Source organism: Lutra lutra, chromosome 3 (assembly GCF_902655055.1).
Source record: "Lutra lutra chromosome 3, mLutLut1.2, whole genome shotgun sequence".
Lineage (NCBI taxonomy): Eukaryota > Metazoa > Chordata > Mammalia > Carnivora > Mustelidae > Lutra > Lutra lutra.
This window is the reverse complement of record NC_062280.1, coordinates 170770509-170790770: the sequence shown is the minus strand read 5'-3', so window position 1 is coordinate 170790770 and position 20262 is coordinate 170770509. Positions and strand designations below refer to the sequence as shown.

Here is a 20262-nt window from a genome sequence, read left to right as displayed (position 1 = left end):
TAAAAATCTCAACTCCATCACTTAACAGCTGTGTGGATTGGACAAGTTACTTAACTCTTCTGAGCCTCAGATTCCTCTTCTATAAAATAGAGGATGTAATAATACCTACCTTGTGTGATTTGTGAGATTTAAAGATGCTTTTTATGTAAAGTATGTACCTATATGTAAGAGGGCATCTTAAAACATATGCATACGTATATGTGTGATTTATAATAAATATATATGGGCTGGACAAATGTTTATTGTAAATCTATGCTGACAATGAGACAATACGCCTGTAATTGTTTTCAGATCTGTAACCCTGAGCTAGTAGAAGCAATGCTCAACACAGACAAAACATTCTTGATGGTAAATGTTTTCCCTTGCAAAGTAATACCGCATTTAGCTCCCACCCGATATCTAGAGATATATGACCCCTGGGACTAAAATGAGTTGAGAATGTATTGATTTCACTTGCACATATAGGAATTTTAGATAAGTTATTATTAAATTTGTAAATTAGGAATCATGCTATTATTTGTTTATTTCAACTGACATGATGAATATACATGAGGAGGCTCCCTGCCATGCATTAAATAGTACCTGTTGGGAAACTGGAAAGTCATGTTCTTTTCAATTGTCAAATAGACACAAACACCCATGCTAGTTGTAACAATGAAACTCTGCTTTTTCTCCCTAATGACTCACATGCTCTTTGTTATGTAAATCATAAAAATGGTAGAAATATTCTTGAAAATCTGAAAGCCAATGTATGCCTATTAAACCAAACATTAGGCTATGCAACAAGTGTTTTAAGGAAAGAACCTGCTTTCCAGATGGCCACTAGCTTCCCAGCTGGAGAACAGCTCTACTTGTCCACCCACCCCCTCCTCTCCGCACTCTCTTACTTCTCTTCTTCCGGACGTTTCTTTATCCAGCTGTTGTCCTGTAAGAAAGTCCTTCTTTTGTTCACGTCATGAAAACCCTGTTGCCTCAATGTTGTCCCCTGAGAGGTATTCTTCATATCTATCAACAGAAAAATGAAAAAAACGAGAGATGCAATTGTATGGGGTCAAGTGTGAGTTTGTTAACCTGGGTGTCTTGAGAGGCACATCTGATTGGCCATCATCCATCTCCTAGGCTGACAAGTTCAGCACTGTTTCAAAATATGATGCTCTGGTAGGAGAGGACAAATCTCACACCCCAGCATCAGAGATAACATATAAAATTGCTCAGGTGCCAAGTGAAACTGCCAGGGCAGCTCATGATGTCCTGTGCTGCACCCGGGAATAGAGAACTATGGGTGTGGGATAAACAAAGCCATGGTTTGGTGGGTTGGCCATTTCATTAAAAAAAAAAAAAAAAAAAATATATATATATATATATATATATATATATATGCTTCAGAAGTACAAAGGAAAAAAATGTACACACAAGACTTTTTTACAATGTACCTAGTAAATGATAGTCAAGAAGTTCCGGTGCTTTTCATTATAAGTAACTGAATTCTTTTTTTTTTTTTTTTAAGATTTTATTTATTCACTTGACAGAGTGAGAGAAATCACAAGTACGCAGAGATGCAGGAAGAGGAAGAGAGGGAAGAAGGCTCCCTCCCAAGATGAGAGCCCGATTCTGGGCTCAATCCCAGGACCCCGAGACCATGGCCTGAGCCAAAGGCAGAGGCTCAACCCACTGAGCCACCCAGGTGCCCCGTAACTGAATTCTTTAACCTCAGGGGAGTCAGAAGCACAGAATGTCCCACACACAAAAGAACATTTTTATTGATTAAAAAAAAAAATCTTTGCATTGCAATTACATGAGTAAAAGTTATAGCACTCCTACTTTTTCTCTAAGCCTTACATTGACCAATGCTAATTTAGACTGTTGCTTCTAAGCATTCCATATCTATGTAAAAGAATTAAGAGCTATACGTTGTTTTTCTCAGATTTTTAAGTTTTCTGAGTAAGGAAAATATTATCTACATTACCATTTCCTGTGGAAGAAATTTTTCGCGAGGTAAAATTGGACATGCTGGCTTCCAGTAAGGATCTACAAAAAAAATAAGGAGGGGGAAAAAATACAACAATGACTTCAAGAATCTACAAGTGATTCTTTCATTGGTAATGACATTTTCCAAGGACATTAAGAAAGTCCCATGACCTGGTATCAGGAATACATGACATCAAGTGTCCCCTAAGAACCTGAGAGTTCTTCTATTCCAATGTATTTATTTTACAGATGTAGAAATTAAGGCCAAGAGCAGCTGATGTCCCCTGAGTTATTATAACAAGCAATCGGCTGAATGAGGCCGTCAATTAATTCATTTATTCAATCAATAAATAGGCATTGGGTGCTTAGAGTATGGTTGACCCTAAGCCAGGAGCTGGAGACAAGAAGATGAATACGAGAAATGTCTGGTCAAGTCTATAGGGGGAGAGAGACATGGAATTCACAGAAAAATACGCAGAGTACCTGTGGGGAAGCCAAAGTGAACTCAGGGCTGCATTACGACTTTGTGAGTCCTAGGCACTTTTGCTTTCATAGGCTTCTTCTTTCACAAACACAGATACACACAGACACACACAGGCACACACACAGACATACACACACACATGCCCACACAGTTAAAAAATTATATTTTGTGATTATTAGTATAAAGATGAAAAATAACTCAGGCTGGCTTACTTAGCAGACTTTCATTATTATAATATTCATTTTTTTCTTCTCTTGTTAAAAGGAATTAAAATTAGAACGTTTTTGTAGGCCCCCAAAAGTATCATAGGCCTTAGGCACTGCTTTTTCTGTTTAATGGTTAAGTTGGTCCTGGTTTCCCTGAATGTGAGATTTTCAGTTTTAAAACTGAAAAAGTCCTGAGCAAATGGGGATGGCTGGTCCCCTCGGTGGGGTAGTATGTTTTTTTTCTTTTTTTAAGATTTTATTTATTTGACAGAGAGAGATCACAAGTGGGCAGAGAGGCAAGCAGAGAGAGAGAGAGAGGAGGAAGCAGGCTCCCTGCAGAGCAGAGAGCCCGATGCGGGACTCGATCCCAGGACCCCGAGATCATGACCTGAGCTGAAAGCAGAGGCTTAACCCACTGAGCCACCCAGGTGCCCCGGGGTAGTATGTTTTTTGCAGAATCTGTCCAACTGTACAATGGATGAAATCACAGAGGGACATTAGATCTCAAGTCCAAGGCAAGTCATAGGCTGAGCTTTATCACATCAAAGTTCTGTAATTGGGGGGTGCCTGGTGGCTCAGTAGGTTAACCACCTGCTTTTGTCTCAAAAGCTCAAGTCATGATCCTGGAGTTGGCCTCCCTACTCAGCTTCTCCCTCTCCTCCTCTCCCTCTCCTCCTCCCTCTTCCCCCCATGCTTGTGCACATGCAGTCTTTCTCTCTGCCTCAAAAAAATAAATAAAATCTTTTTTAAAAAGTTCTATAATTGAACCACATAATCTCCCTGTAAAATGGGTTAATGAAACCTGCCATCATAGGTTTGTGATGATTAAAAATAATGTACACAAACATCAATCATTAAACTTTAAGTGCTAGTCCAATTTAAGACCATACTGTCAGGAAGCTGTTCATAGGTATAACTTAGGGGTTCTAAAAGCCCCGCTCACATTCTGATGCAAAAGTATCTCCTACAATAACTTGCCATAGGACCTGATCATATCATCATTTTTCTTGGGACCTTCTCTTAGAATGTTCACACCCCTACCCTGAGTAGGTGAGAAGTGGAATGTATTGGTGCCCAGACCAGGTCCTGTCTACCTATCTCATGTCTGGCACTATGGACTCATGATTGCTGGTGGGGCTACCTGGTTACACACCCTCCCCACACACTACAACTTACAGCCAATGGTTGAATGACCTAGGGTAAAATGTGAATCTGGTGCCCCAAGGTGGAGCCAATTTCTGTAGGTGATTTATGCTTCAGAGCTCACTATGGGATCAGACTGACGCTAAACTAACAGAGAACATATCCTTGCTCAGCCCCTTCCTCTGCCTCTACTTCCTGCTTCCCTTTCTCCTCTCTCCTGAGAGCTTACCCTCAGTAAGTTACAGGCACCCACATTCCTCTCAGGCACTGCTTTTAGGAACCCAACCTAAGACTACCACTACTATCAGAAGGTAGAAAGATCTGCATTTAAAGGATGCTATTTGCTGACTATTACTTTGAGTGTGTCATAGTCCAGCTCCCTCATCTATCAAACGATGAAAAAGCTGTTTTGAAGATCAAATTAGATGACATTTGTAAAGTGTTTAATTATTGCCCAACACACTGAAAGCACTCAATTTTTTTAAAGATTTATTTATCTGAGAAAGAACATGAGCAGGGGATTGGGCAGAGGGAGAGAGAGAAGCAGACATCCTGTGGAGCAGGGAGTGTCCCAATATGGAACTTGATCGCAGGACCCCCGGGATCATGACCTGAGCCAAAGGCAGACACTTGACCAACTGAACCGCCCAGGCACCCCATCAAAATGCTCAGTTTTTAACCTCATGCCTCTATCATCTTGGAAGCAGAAAACAAAGACATAAGGCAGGTGTGTTTGGGTGTAGAGAGGGGAAGGAACAGCCTTAAACTTGGGACACTGGGCATGCAGGGAGTGTGGGCAGCCTCTGGCTAGCTGTGTTTGAAGGTCACCAAAATTTGGCAGAAGGGGGTGGGAAAGAGGCAATGTGAGGACAAACTTCAATCTCAACTATTTGTTCATTTCCCCCTCAGTCTGGCCCAGCTCATCTGGGCTCTTGGCTAACCTTCTGCTTCTCAATGGACTCCAATAAATTCTCTTCCTGAGCTTGTAAAGACCTAGAGAGCTCATAGCTGATTGAACTGAGATTCTTCAGTGGACAAAATGCTGAATGTATATTTGATGATACATTTGCAAAGACTGAAAATTACGTGTAAGACACAGGGCAAGGTAAATGGAGAAGAGGTATTTTCATAATTGTCTATTGGCCTATCTCTACCAAAAAACTGGGGGTAAAACGTGAGTCTTTCCCTTCTGTATATCCTGGTCTGGGGCAGAGTAGATGCTCCTCAGGTGCTTGTTATGGGCTGAATATGTGTCCCCCAAAGCTGATATGTCAAAGCCCAGTACCCAGTACCTCAAGTTATGACTGTGTTTGGAGGCAGAGCCTTTAAAGAGATGATTAAGTTATAATGAGGCCATTAAGTAGGTCCTCATCCAACCTGTCTCGTGACTGTATAAGAGAGGAATTTTGGACACACATAGAGAGATACCAGGGATGTATGTGTACAGAGAAAAGGCCATGTGAGGACACGGAAAGTGGCCATCTGCAAGCCACGGAGAGAGACCACAAGAGAAAGCAAACCTGACAGCACCCTGATCTTGGACTTGTAGCCTCTAGTTCTCTTCTAGAACTATGAAACTATACATTTCTGTTGTTTAAGTCAACAGTCTTTGGTCTTTTGTCATGGCAGACCTAGCAAATAAATAGAGTGCTTATGGGAAAAGTGATTTAAATATGCTTAGGTCATTCAAAGAGCTCTGTGTCACACTGTCTCTGACCTGTGCCCTTTGCGTTGTCAACTGTCCTACTGCTGGGGCCATAATAGCACCTGTTCTGAATGGGGCACTCCCCAGGCATTGTCTCAACCTCATCCTACACTCTGTGAGATAGCTATTATCTCCATCTCCCAGACAGGACATCTGAAGCTCAGGGAGAGGATGTAACACACCTAAGGTGGGAAGAGGCAGAATCTGCCTTCTAAACCAAAGCCACCTCTTTCTACAGAAACTGGCAATAAGGCTCATATGGAGTCACTGCAAGACTGGACCAGTGCACTGACATTAGCGTGAGAGGAAAGGGAGACCCCAGCGGCCCCCACCTGACTCCTGACATCTCAGGCTTCAGAAGTGCTATGAGCTCTGCTCGCAGCAGGAGAACCTGGATAGCGTCTGCAGCAGACAAGGCCTCACAGAGCAGGCTTCTCTGGGTGCTCTCTGATATTCTCTTGGTTATGGACAGACGTCTATGCAAAAACATGTACAGGAATGATCATAACAGCATGCAAAACAGCCAAAAAGTGGAAACAGCATAAACGTCCACGGATGGATGAATGGGCAAAGAGCACGTGGTATTCAACAGGAACGTGCTACACTCATACATTTTACTCAGCAATTTTTCAAAAAAATAAAGTTTTGGTACATACTACAACATGAATGAAGCTTGACACATGCTCATGAGGGAAGCCAGACATAACAGACCACATGCATATGGTTCTAAATGGATGTTATTTTTTAGATTTTCTTTGAGGTTCTACCATATCTCACCTCAATTCTCTCCCAAGCAAGTCTTCTGCTGTCCCTTTAAGTTCTGCTGGTTAAGGAGGAGCATTCAGACAAGAATAATACTTTAGATGCTCTTATATTAATTTATAATTTATCCCATTTGATTTCCACAACATTTAAGAGTGACATAATTCCACAACAATACGGATGGACTTAGAGGGCATTATGCTAAGTGAAATAAGTCAGAGAAGAAAGACAAATATGATATGATTTCACTTATATGTGGAATCTAATACAAACAGACAAATAAACAAAGAAACAGAGACAGAGTAATAAATACAGGGAACAAACTGGTGATTGCCAGAAGGGAGGGGGATAGTGGGATGGACAAAATAGGTGAAGGCGATTAAGAAGTAAAAACTTCCAGCTGTAAAATAAATAATAAGTCACTAAGGTAAAAGGTAGAGCATAGGGAATATAGCCCATAATACAGAATAACACTGTATGACGACAGATGGAGACTGCACTTACAGTGGTGAGCACTAACACAAAGAATTGTCAAAAGCACTACGTTCTATACCTGAAACACATTGTAGGACAACTATACCTCAGTTAAAAAAAAAAAATAGAGTGATACAATCCCTACCTCACAGAGACAGAAGCAAAGACTCAGATCGAGTAACTAATGAGTGGAAAAGCTGAGACTCAACCTGAGGCTTTCTAGCTGGAGGCTCATCATTTTTATCTCTATACCAGGGACTCCCACATCGTCAGCACTTCCTGCAAAGTTGTACAGAGAAAAGCAGGTATTTCCTCTTTACCTTATATTTAGAGAATGGCTCTAATCAGATCCAACATTCTGCTAGAGGGACTGACATTTTCATGCCTCCCATAGCATTCTCCAGAAGTCCTAGTTAAGTGGAATCAAGTGAGATAAGGCACGCATGAAGCTCATGGCCTTTTACCTCATTCTCCCTGACAGTGAGTGGCCTCAGCTGTCCTGTAAACTCCTCTCTGGCTCCACCCCAGAGTCTCTGTAATACTTTCTAGGGAAGTTTCCTACAAACCCACTTGCTTCCTCTAGGACACCCGGTTCTATCACATTGCCTCTTCCATGAAAGTCCCCAGAAAGAACTTAGCCTTTTGTTCTTCATGCTTCCTCTTCTCTCAAACTAGAATGCATGCAGAAGTTAGGAGCAGCCATCTTGGGACCATGGACCAACCATGAAGACTAAAGTTACATACTAAGCATAGCAGAGCGGGAAGCTGAAGGAGCCTGGGCCTTGATAGAATCACAAAGCTGCCACAGTAGCCCTAGATGATCTAGCTCTTGACTTCTCCTTGCAAGAAAAAAATAAACCTCCTAGTTTGTTCAGAAGATTGCTTTTCCATATTTTTATTATATAAGATTAATGCTCTTCCTATCTGTTATGTCCTTGTGGAGCAAATAGAAGGTATAAGATGTAAAAAGCCCACGGTGGTCTACAAAATATAAGATATCCATAACTCTTGGGGCACCTGGGTGGCTCAGTCATTATGCATCTGCCTTTGGCTCAGGTCATGATCTCGGGGTCCCTGCTCAGTAAGGAGTCTGCTTCTCCCTCTCTCTCTCCCCGCTCCCTGCCCACTGCTTGTGCTCTCTCTCAAAGAAATAAATAAAATCTTTTTTTTTTTTTAAGAGATCAGTGACTCTTTTATTAGTAAAACACTCTTTCTTGCAATATGTCTATGTGTTCAGTGTTCCTAGCAGAAGGGATCATTTGTTGAGTTCCTACTATTGCTTCAGGTTGTGCCACGTGCCTTATGAATGTTATTTTATTTAGTCCTTCCAAATGAGTACTATTAGCTCTAATTATAGGAATCCCAAACTCAGAGAGGTTAAATAACCTGCCCAAGGTCACACAGTAAGTGGCAGAACCAGGAAGTATAATTAGGTCCATATGACCGCAACACCAAGGCTCTTTTGAGTACATGATACTACCTGTCACCCTAAGTACCATGTGATATAACCCACACCAGACACAAGGAAATGCCCTGGAGTTCTGAAAAATGGAAGATAATGGAAGAGGAGCTGGGAGGAGCAGCAGCAATGAAGGGCTGCCCCAACATCTCTGGACAGCTCAGCCACGAGCCTCACTCTTGCCTCTACAATGAAGCCATGAGTGGCCTGGCAGGATTCCTGACCGGACTCTTTGCCTGGATCTATCTCCCTTTTAGATGACTTAATGATGCTTCATACTCTTTTTTAGCCCCGGGCTGTCCATTGACACAAAGTAAATGAGAAAGGAACATGTAATATATTCCATTTTCAGGTGATGGTAGTTTAATAAATATGCGAGAGTTTTTTTTTTTCTTATGAAAGTGACTAATATTATGAGAAAATAAATTTTTCTCATTAAATCTACATGTGTTCCTCTTTTTGTAAGATTTTATTTATTTATTTATTTATTCATTTATTTATTTATTTGAAAGAGTGCTTGACAGCAGGGGAAGGAGCAGAGGGAGAGGGACAAGCAGACCCCATGCTGAGTGCAGCTTGATGCCATGACCCCAAAATCACAGCCCGAGCAGAAACCAAGAGTTGGCTGCTCAACTGACTGAGTCACACAGTGCCCTGCATGTGTCTCTCTTATACCTCCCACACAATCTCCCTCAGCCCCACCTTCTCCTTTTCCTCCTTAGGACTTAGCGGCCATGTTGCCCTAACCACTTCCCCACATCAGCCTCTTTGGTGGCCCAGAACCATTCCTAGAAGCTCCGATCTAAAACCTCTAAGGTGTAAGACCCTGTTTCATCCACCTTTCATGCCTTGGAAAGTTTACTGCAGTGGAACTCTTTCCATCTTACCCAGAATATAAAGCAGTATTTTGTATATATGAATATTTCTTGTACTGTTATTAAAATGGATCAACAACACATGTCTTTGTGAATAACCCTTATTATAATTAATATTAATTAAATATCCTTTTGTCAAGTGAACCAGAGATAATAAACCTCTTAAATTGATAGTGTCAAGAATATCTACAGCCGAATTTTATTTTTACAACATTTTTAAAAGAAATTACTTATTTCAGGGACTGAAGTTATCCTGAGTTTCCAACCTACTCAGACGCCTTTGTGTCTGTATGTCTATAAAGTGTCTAATAATGACATCTTAGTAGCCTCAGTTTGGCCAATTAGACTTATTTCTAAGTGCTGCCCTTCAGTTTCATTCCAATTAAGTTTGTAACTTTTCAGGAGAAAGACTCTAACGTTAGCTTCTCAAAAAGCTGTTACCAGTGCATATGCCTAACAATGGCAGATAACCAACAACTGTACTTTAAATGTGAAAATTTTATGAGAAAAGATGTGGGAAAGCTGTCTGTCTCTATTACACTGGACACTACAAAAGCCTTTCTCTTTAAAGCATCGAATGCATAAGTTGAAAATTCTGATGTGAAATCATGACATCAAATCAATAAAGATAGAGGAAAAAACTTCTCAACCTCTGGCCCATCTTTCATTTCCTCTTTGTGGCCAAACACCAGAAAGAGCTGGTTTTTACCGCATGCCTACAGCTTACACACAAAGACATCTGTCTTTAGGTTTTAGGTGAGATCGCTCTTCTTAAGCTCTGAATCACAAAAGCAATCACGTTTCTTCATTCTCTTTGGGTGTATCTGAAACTATCAAACATCTCCTATTTCCTAAATTATCCTCTTTTCAGTTTCTCTTTATTTCCTTATGGTTGTTCTCAATTCCCTTCACTGTTTTCTATTTGTAATAATAGCACTTTCCCAAGAGCCTTTAGGTCCATTAGATTAAGCCCAATCTCAGTTCCAGCTCCTCCTGTCCCAACTCTAAAATAATTTCCTGGACACTTCCTAACTGAGCTACAGTCTTTTCCTTCATCATCTGGGTCTTCTTGTCAAAATATTGTGTATCTCACTCTTCCCTTCCTGCACAAGAACAAAATGTCTCTTGGCTTATGTAACAAGGTCTTTACTACTCTCTGCTAATGTTCCCTTCAGAAAGATTGGGTGAGCAAAGAAAGTGGAATGGGGTATAGCATAGAGGAAAGGGAATAGGAAAAGTGAGATAGAAAAGGGGAAAATAAGCTGATAAAATAGATAAGAGAAGAAAGGAGTTAAAAAAAAGGAAAAATCAATGTGACTGCTGGATTTGGGTCATGTGATAGCGTCAGCAGCATGGAGCTCTGTTTTTATATTTATATATAATACATATATATATATTATCTCATTTAAAACCCACACACTCAAGGCTTTAAGGTTGATGCTATCATTATCTTCGTTCTACACCTAAGTGAAACTGTGTGATGAATGATTTCAATGGAATCAGTCTTTTTTTAGAAGGTAGGGCAGGAGTTGGAAATGTGGGCAGTGGGTGAAATTACTTGTTTCTGGAAAGAGGTTTTAGGATGAATAGTTTGCCCGAGGCTGCATAGCCGGTGCACAAGTTGGGATTTGACCTGGCAACAAAGTTCCTGTCCCTAGAAACCCAGGAAACAAAAAGAGGCTAGCAGGTGGAAAGTAACAGGCTAAAAGAAAGGGAAAGAAGAATGACATTTCCTCTACCATGGATCCCTGATGGACCTCAACTGAGAAAGAGATCAGACTAGGCTTTCTTGGATCATTTTACCGAAGTATAATAAGATCAGCACTGAGCCATAATTGATTATTTTAACTGCTCCAAAATCTTCCAATTTACCAAGCTTCTAATATACTCAGGCAAACTGATATCTTTACGAAAAAGAGCAAACGTGAACCCTCACCTAGGGGACATCACTATAGTGATGGAAAGTTTTTAAAAGCTAATGTAAAATAAAGAAATAAAAAGAGCAAAAAATGGGTAAAGACTGGCAGAGGTCCACGCCCTGGTGGCATTCACCTTTGTGTATGAAAGTCCGGGTGGTTTCACAGCCCAATGATTGTGCCATACCCACTAGTCCCTGTTTCCCAGAGATCACTGGTAAGCGGGGAAAAAACCCTAGAAACTGGCAAAGAACAAATGCCATCAAACTGTTCTCTGTAGAAGAGTAAGAGGAGGCTGGTAATTACAAACCAATAAACACAAGCCTTAGCTTCTGGAAGACAAATAAAAACAAACAACCCATTACCACCCAAAAGAACATGAAATATTATGTAAGAAGAAAACAAACAGGTCTTCGTGAAGTGCAAACATTAACAGGTCCATTTAAATTAATGGATTGTGTTTAGCCTTCACATGCAGTGTAGAAGCAAATCCAGTAATTACCAGGCTGGTAAGGACTCATTTAGCCCGCTGCGATGGTTGGAAATTTGCTATTTCTTTAGTCACGCAATCTGAGCTTAGCACTGAGAAACTTGCTCACTGAAGGTGAAACAGTTCTGAACGTATGCGAGTGAAATCTTTCAGCCAGCCAGAGGTCTACAGGCCACTGGTTTTCTGGTACCCACCATAACATTTTCTGTTTGTTCTATTTTTAGTGTGAGCCAGTCACCACCTCTTTTCCACAGAATGACAGCATCGAGTTCTAGCATGAAGAGTTCTACTCTCTGGGACAATGATCCGTTTCAGTCTATAGAAGACACTGATTTAGGGCTGCCTGGGTGGCTCAGTCATTAAGTGTCTGCCTTTGGGTCAGGTCATGATACCAGGTCCTGGAATCGAGCCCCATATCCAGCTCCCTGCTCAGTGGAGAGCCTGCTTCTCCCTCTCCCACTCCCCCTGCTTTTGTGCTCCTGTTCTCGCTATCTCTGTCTCTGTCAAATAAATACATGAAATCTTAAAAAAAAAAGACACTGATTTAATACTCATTAATAAAATTGCTATGGAACAAAAGTTATCTATCACCTGAGCCCTTCATGGGCTATGTTCAGTTTTAGCTGAAAACATTTGTTAAATGAGTGAAGACCCAAATTCTTAACCATGGACTATGAGCCAAAACCCCATTAGTGAACATAAGTACTTTACCATGTTTCATATTCACAATGGCTCTGTCATGAGGTCATTCTTTATTACAATCTTACACTGTACCATCTTTTTTATTATACCAGTAATACATGCTCAAAAGAAAATGTGAAAAGTCAAAGGAAGCACAAAGAAGGAAAAAAATGAGACACTTCTCATCTATATCATTATTTTCTTCCAGGGTTTTCTTTTTCTATTAGATCCTACTGTTCGACATTTTTTCAATGTCATTAAAAACAATTAAATGATCATTTCTTCTGCAACTAAAATATATTTCATCTTATGTGTCTATGAATATAACATAACTCCTCTGGTGTTTCCAACAAAACCATACAAAAATCTTTGACCACAGCTCTGATTATTTTCTTTGGATGAATCCCTAGAAGTGAAATTGCTTGCCTAGGGGTATAACTTCTAAAACCTTTTTGATCCCTATTGTCAAATCTCCTTCCTTAAAACCCGTACCAGCTTATAATGCACAAGCAGTATAAAAATGTCCACACATTCACCAGCATTTAGAATTGTCACTTATTAATCCTTTAACAATTTAATAAATGAAAGTGGAATCACTTTACCTCAATTGCATATTTTCATAATTGTATCCATTATTTTATTTATTTTGTGAATTCTCCATTGATTTATATTACGTGCTTCTTACTGCTCTTTTCTTCTCATCATATATCAGTAATAGTAATTTTTACTTTTCCAATTTTCACTTGTCTGCTTATTCTGATTGTTTTTATCAGCAGCTTTCACTTTTCTAATTATCTTTCCCCTTATAAATTCTTTTAGTCTTTAAAAATTCCTGTAGACCATGCATGAAACTTGTTTCTGACTTCAAAATCCAAGCAATCACCAAGACCCACAACTCTGGTCCTACATATCCCTTACAGGATGTCTTTCCCTATTCAGCTACCAATTCAAGCTACTGCAATCTGCTCACTATTTTAACAGCTTCCTCAATATATTCCTGGTCTCTAGACTTAATCTCTTCTAACCCATTCTCTTCCAGAGAGTCACCATCTTGCTTAAAACTTTTTCAGTGGTGCTCCATTTCCGTCAGGCTAAAAGCCAAGTTGTCAATAAGGCTTACAAGTCCACACACCCTCCTGTCTCATGTCTCCCCACTCCCCATTCCTCATTCAAGTTCTAGTTTCAGCCACACTAAATCATGCTAATTCCCTGAAGGTTTCATTCATTTTATCACCCTTAGGCTGTTGCTTATGCTATGCACTAGGCCCCAAACAGTCTTTGTTCTGAACCTTTCCTCACCCCTTAACTCTCTTTTCAGGAAAGACTTCTATTCATTCTTTAGGTCACATAACCTCCCAGAAGCATTCAGTGACAGCATTGTAACCTGGCCCCCACCTCCCCAGGATGAGTTAAGGGCCATACTAAGTGTTCAAATAGCAAAGAGTATCTCTCGGTAAAAACATTTACCAAACAGACTGCCTGTTTGTGTGACTGATTATTCTTCTATCCCTAGAGTGAGTACACCTGGGCACACATGTGCATGCGTGCTCACACACACACACACACACACACACACACACACACATACAGACTAAATCTTGAAAACTATAAACAAGACCATTTTCTCTACAGTTGTGTTTCTAGAAACTTATTAGAGTATCTGGCACATAATCAGTTCTAGAGGGATATTTATTTACCAGACAAATGAGATTAATTAAATGTTTATGTGTGCTTTCTTAAAATTTTTTAAAAAGTATTTTATTGTTACATGGAAACTCTATTACATATGGATTTAGTCTGGTAATGGTGAATCCCTTTCCTATTGATATGTGATTCTTCCTTTGTCACATATAAAATTCTTACATATTCTAGAATGCTTCATGACTGTCTGTCTTGTTTCAGAAAGTTGTTTTTAGTTTCTTGCAACAGAAATAACATTTTAATTACTGTCTTTTTTATAATACATTTTAATACCAATACAAGCACCCCTCATTAATTTCCTTTGTGTAAATTCTATCAACTACTCTAACCCACTTATTTCTTTCATATAAACTTTAAAATTATTTCCTCTAGTTCCAAAATAAATATTTTATTGGAACTTTTGATCAGAATTGCATGAGTCCTATAAAATGAATTCAAAAGAGCCGACATTTATGATATTCAATCTGTCCATCTAGGGACAGTACTCAAAGAAGCATTTACTCAAGAAATTCTTCATGTCTTACAATAAATTTCTGTGGTTTTCTAAAATTGGGTCCCACATTTTTCTCATGGAGATTTTTTCTTGATGTTTCACATATCTTGTGCTATTGTGAAAGAAATAGTAAATATATATATTTACTACTTCTTTATATGTTTATATAAAATATATTTATATATTTATTTATATTTATTTCTTTATATATATATATTTCAATAAGAATTCTAAATTTGGGGGGCACCTAGGTGGCTCAGTCAGTTAAGGGTCTGCCTTCAGCTCAGGTCATGATTCCAGGGTCCTAGGATCGAACCCGACATCAGGCTCCCTGCTCAGCAGGGAAATCTGCTTCTCCCTCTGCCTGCCGCCCCCCCTGCTTGTGCACACACACTACTCTCTCTCTCTCTCTCTTGCAAACAAATAAAATATTTTTAAAAAAGATTTTTAAAAATTTTTAAAAAGAATTCTAAATTTTCTTTGTATCTACTGGTGCTATGAGACATGCATGATCATACAAATTACCCTTGGTTCAAAGTAGGATCACAATTCAGTCCAAGTCTATCTGGATTCCAGCCTCCCACAGTTTTTTCTATACTGATTCCTTTCAAACTTTTACCTAATGACAAAAGCGGGCAGAGTTATAGGAGGACATTTTTCTGCAAAACCTTTTAAGTAAAATTAGCTCTTAGTGCCTTTGTACCACGTGGCATCTGTGCATTTTCTCAAATACCACCAGTCTCTGGGATGTGTATGTTCCAGTTTAAAAAGTATGGTCTACAGTTCACTACCTCCCGCCGCCAGGAGGTTCCATAAAAGGAGACTGAATTACATTTTAGGCCAGGGGAACTTAGGTCTAGAAATGCAGAATAAATTATTTAGATGCTTGGAGTTCTCAAGTATACAATTACGATGAGGATTCAGCACTGTTGGTTCTCATGTCTAGAAGTAAGCTAGTTGTCATTTAATGGGGAGCCATAAAAGGCGTTCTTCCAATTAATAATCACAATAAAAGGATGACTTGTATCCTTAATAAGTTTAGCAACTGACATAAAATGCAATCTAATAAATACAGTGGTCATTTGAGAAAGCGTCCATTTGAAGGGCCTCTCCCGAATTCTAAAATCACACAGATTTTTATAGCGATAAACTAGAAACACTTAAACATGTCTGATGAAGCCTCATGATTAAAAAGTAAACCCTGAGAAACTAATGACAGTACACAGAAATTTTACATAAAACCCTATTCCAAAGTTCTCAGCAAGAGAAAAGGAAATTTGATCAATCAGTGGCCTGGAAGCAGATAATATCAGAAGATATGCTGTGTGGGACAACAAAGATCTCCCTTGACCTCCTGGCCAAGGATTTTACCACTTTTTTCGTAAAGTATGCTTCAAGTTAATGCCTGGATCACAGGGATACTCTCAGTTAAATCATGTTTACTTAAGTTGACTGCTTAGTGAATTAGATACCACAGTCTGAGTTTAGTCATTCAAAACATATTCTCTCTGTTTTGTTGACAGAAAAATTAGTTTTTTAGGTATTTCAGTCAAAACTCCAGTGGTTAGGAAAGACATTGCAACTACAGAATGGTAGCTGAGGTAGGGATGTCACAGATGGGGAGCACCACAACCTCCAAACACATACCACATTGCCTTCCTGCAGAGGGGCTGACTGCTTCTTGGATTAAAACCCTGGGAATACAATGCTTAACAGGACGGACCCCATAAACCACAAATAAAAATGTATCTCATGTAATAGTCATACCACACGTACAAGTATTACTGAATAAGGAAATTCTTGTTTCCATATCATTTTAGCTTTTTTATAAAGCCAGAGGAAAGCTCATTTATTGCTCCTACATATTTTATGTGAAAGAAATTTGAAAAACCATTGAAAAGTTCAGTAAGACAAAAATCAGGCTTCTCGTTCCAATTCTGGTAACCATATCTTGGCAAGTTGCTCGACACTGATATGTTTCGTCGTCCTCATCTAAAAAATTCACACATTAGACTAGATAAGGCTATGCTCCATTCTTATCAGAAATTTCTGTTGCTGGAATCAAAGATTTACATGAAGCTAAAATTTAAATAAAAACCCTGACCTGTTTATCTGCATTCTGTCTAACCTGACATTTAAAATAAACCCAATGCTTTTCAAAAATTTTTACTGATAACATTTCTCAGTTTTCTCAAACTGATTGTTCCAATAAGCCCTGGAGTACAACAGATATCAGGAAGACCACATTTGCTTTATAAACTGTGGAAGTGATAGCCGGTTTTAAATTTGATCCCCTTTACTGAAAAGTAAACTTACAACCCACAAATGCTGTGCTTTAGCTTTCTGATTACTATAAATGTTTGAAAGCCAAGTTATAAAATTCCTCAGTAAACCTTTGGGAATTGAGCTCTAAACCCCTCTGAGACACACATGACCTGGTCAGCAATGGGAAGCAATGAGAAGGCTAGAACTTAAGGCAGAGCCTCAAGGCTCTTGGGAGGGAGACCCTCCTCTAGTGGGCACAGAGCTACTACTTGCAAACTGCATGTATCCAGGAGTTTGAGTCCCAAGGCTCTATGTCATAAATGGAAACAGTGGAGAAAAAAACATGAGTCAGACAAGTCAGCTTTGTTATCAATTATAAAGGAAAGCCTGGTTAGAATAATTTTTCTAATCCTATCAAAGAATCAGTTTCTAAAGACAATTTTTAGGACTAGAATATGAATAGAGGTTGAAAATTGCCCCCCACCTACATTAACCAATTCTTGGGTTAGAACTCAGGATATAACATAGACAAGTTGGCCAAATATACATGAACGCCTGGAGGACATTATGTGCCCCCCCCACCTGCTGCCAGTTCATACCACCCTGCTTTATTCCTTGGTACACTGTGCAAGAAATGTGGTTTTTCTTATTTGGGGTAGAAGATGGGGTAGAGGCGGTATGGGCTTGTCATCTCCCCCTCACAGCTCAGTGCTTGCAATGTTTTTAGCAGTCAAGAAAAACAAATCCGTAAAATAATGGAGCACACCATAAAAGCATCATCTGTGAAAACAGGGAGGTCCTCTTAAAAAATGTTTTTATAGTCACTTGCGAAATAGAATTGCCTTGAAGAAGTTACTACCCTTATGGGTGATCGGATTCACCAGCTGACAGCTCCCACACGGAAACTCAAAGAGGCTTTCATTTCTCTGCTACCCGTAATTGTGTAAAGTTGCAGAGAAGTTAAAAGGCAATGCCATCTCAAATCACAAGAAGCAGCAGAGCTGTTGACAAGCAGAACAGCCCCTTGGGAGCTGTCGAAATTTAACTGGAGAAACGACAAAGTTAATACAGTAAGTTTTCATTGTAGTCATTTGCAAAAAAGACAGAGAAAGTAATACAAGGAAAGCAGATACATTTATGTTTGCAAATATCATCCAACTTACCTCTCTTGAGGCAAAAACCAGGACCTTTTGTCTAAACTGTCTGCAGCGATTCCCCAGGTGGATACTACTAAAACTAATGTGTACCCGGAGTTAAATGAGTGTCCTTTCCACCTCTACTTGACTGTATTAATGAATAGTTCTGCGGCTTCTCCCTCAGTGGCTGAGTCACCCAGGGAGGAGGTGGGTGGTGTGAAAGAGGGTGTCACCTTATATAAATACCAATTCAATTAAAACAGGCTCACTCATGGACCTACTGTCTCTGTTTGGCGAATTCTTGTTCTAAGTTATGGCCTCGTTATGCCAAAAAGAATGTACTCCTGTTATCGCCCTTTTAATTGATATCAACAATACACAGAACAAGGAGGCATAGTACCCCATCCATTTTGGATTCTCTTTTTTTTTTTTTAAGGTGTTTTTTTTTTTAATTTATTTATTTGACAGAGAGAGAGAAATCACAAGTAGGCAGAGAGGCAGGCAGAGAGAGAGGGGGAAGCAGGCTCCCTGCCGAGCAGAAAGCCCAATGCAGGGCTCGATCCCAGGACCCTGGGATCATGACCTAAGCCGAAGGCAGAGGTTAACCCACTGAGCCACCTAGGCGCCCCCCATTTTGGATTCTCTTAAAAAGCCAAACAAAAACTTAAGGTAGGGAGAGTTTTTCTCTATCTACCCATAGTGGCTGGAAGGCTGGGGCACGAAGTCACAACCCAAGAAGCACACTGCTCACGGGAACCATATCCTTTAGGAGAGAGAAGGCCTTTGAAATTCTGAAATCAGAAACTAAGAAAGGACACAAATTCTATACATGGGATATTTTTATAAAACCATCAGAGGAAACAAGCATTTTGAAATCTGATCCTTTCATTATTCCAACGTAGATAACAACGGGAAAGAGACGCTTGGAACGTCTTTCACATCTAAGGGCAGAGGTAGACTCTAGTGTCAACCCCTGGTCCAGAGAGGAAGCAACAACATAGAAAAGCCATGCTTGGTGGGGGTTCCCATTACGGGGTCCGAAATGTACCTTCCATCATAGCCAGGGGAACTTTACAAGAAGCCCAGCAAGCCTGGGATGTTGCCAAGCAAAGCCAAGTCATTAGAACCTCCTGGGTCTTTATTCATTCGTCATACCAACAATTAACCAAATCCTCCCAGTTTCAAGACAGCTCCTGAAAACTACAGGCCAGGTGAGCTGTAGTCACAGAAATGACCATAACAACAAGTAGAAAAATGTTCAGAATGGAAGGCACAGACAATTGTAGTATGCAGTCATTATACTCTGGGACACCACTTCCTTAATAGGCCCTTTTTCTGGGCTGAAGAATTTGAAAATCTAAAATGGAAAATTTTCTTTAAAAATAACATACAGGTTACTTTATGTTAAAAAAGTAACATACTTTTTAATGGGTGGCTCAGTGGGTTAAGCCTCTGCTTCCTCCTCTCTCTCTCTCTCTCTGCCTGCCTCTCTGCCTACTTGTGATCTCGGTCTATCAAATAAATAAATAAAATCTTAAAAAAAAAAAAAGTAACATACAGGAGTGCCTGGGTGGCTTAGTGGGGTAAGCATCCACCTTCGACTCAGGTCATGATCCCAGGGTCCTGGAATCGAGCCCCACATCGGGCTCTCTGCTCAACAGAGCCTGCTTCTCCCTCTCCTACTTCCCTTGCTCGTATTCCCTCTTTCTCTGCAGCTCCCCCTGCCTGTGCTCTCTCTGTTTCTCTCTGTCTCTCTGTCAAATAAAATCTTTTAAAAATTAAAAAAAATAAAAGTAACATATATATACATGTATATTCCATCCTTCCACAGAATTTTATAAATGTAAAAAATTTTAGAAATATGTTCTAAACTTCTGTGATGCCTGTAAATGTTGGTTAGATTGAGGCTGGATATTAATACTATAGATGAGAAAGTTGAAAAAACATGTTTGTTCAATTCAAAAAATAAATTAGGAGTTATATTCAGCATTATAAAGAAGTAACATTCAGTAAAATAAATTAGAAGTTATATTCAGCATGATTCAGCATTCATTTAGCCAAATGAAGGGCTAAAACAGTTTCAGAGCCAGCTTGTAGGGACAGGCAATAACTTACATTACAGAATGTTTAAATGTATGTTTTTGTCCTCATAAAATATAGAACCAGAAAAATAAGTTTTTAAAATTTTAATGAAGTAAAATATACTGCCCAAGATACATCGTAGGCTTTTGAGCTTCCAAGCAATTATTTCTGCCTGTAATTGATGGTTCCTCTTATCCAGCAGGAATCCATACCACTAAGCCACACCAGTGTCTTTTCATTTAGAACTAAATCTTTGACTCAAGAAGGGGTTCATTCTAAACACTTGGGGAAAATTCACACCTCCTCCTGGCTGAGCAGACATTCTGTGAAAAGACTGCTAAGAATTAAGAATCTCAAAGTTTGAAGAGGTCAGTCAACAATGTGTTTGGGTATGGAAGTGGCCAGATAGGTTTGGTCTTGGT

The 20262-nt window shown here is 39.6% G+C and overlaps 1 protein-coding gene across 8 annotated transcripts in view; it reads right to left on the bottom strand.

The window, feature by feature from the left end:
* The window catches only part of SCEL (sciellin), a 104622-nt gene extending 86655 nt beyond the window's left edge, over positions 1–17967 (bottom strand). For 5 of the 8 annotated variants that reach the window (XM_047720183.1, XM_047720186.1, XM_047720188.1 and 2 more), the window contains exons 1-3: positions 17786–17966; positions 1967–2028; positions 888–1005 (exon numbers count right to left, since the gene is read on the bottom strand). In XM_047720183.1, coding sequence (XP_047576139.1) covers positions 888–1005; positions 1967–2009 — 161 coding nt within the window. In that variant the 5' untranslated portion in view covers positions 2010–2028; positions 17786–17966. Of the gene's footprint in view, positions 1–887; positions 1006–1966; positions 2029–6283; positions 6310–17785 lie in introns of those variants that run through there. The other 3 variants (XM_047720185.1, XM_047720187.1, XM_047720184.1) reach the window with 3 other exon arrangements.
* Positions 17968–20262: the final 2295 nt, after the last annotated feature.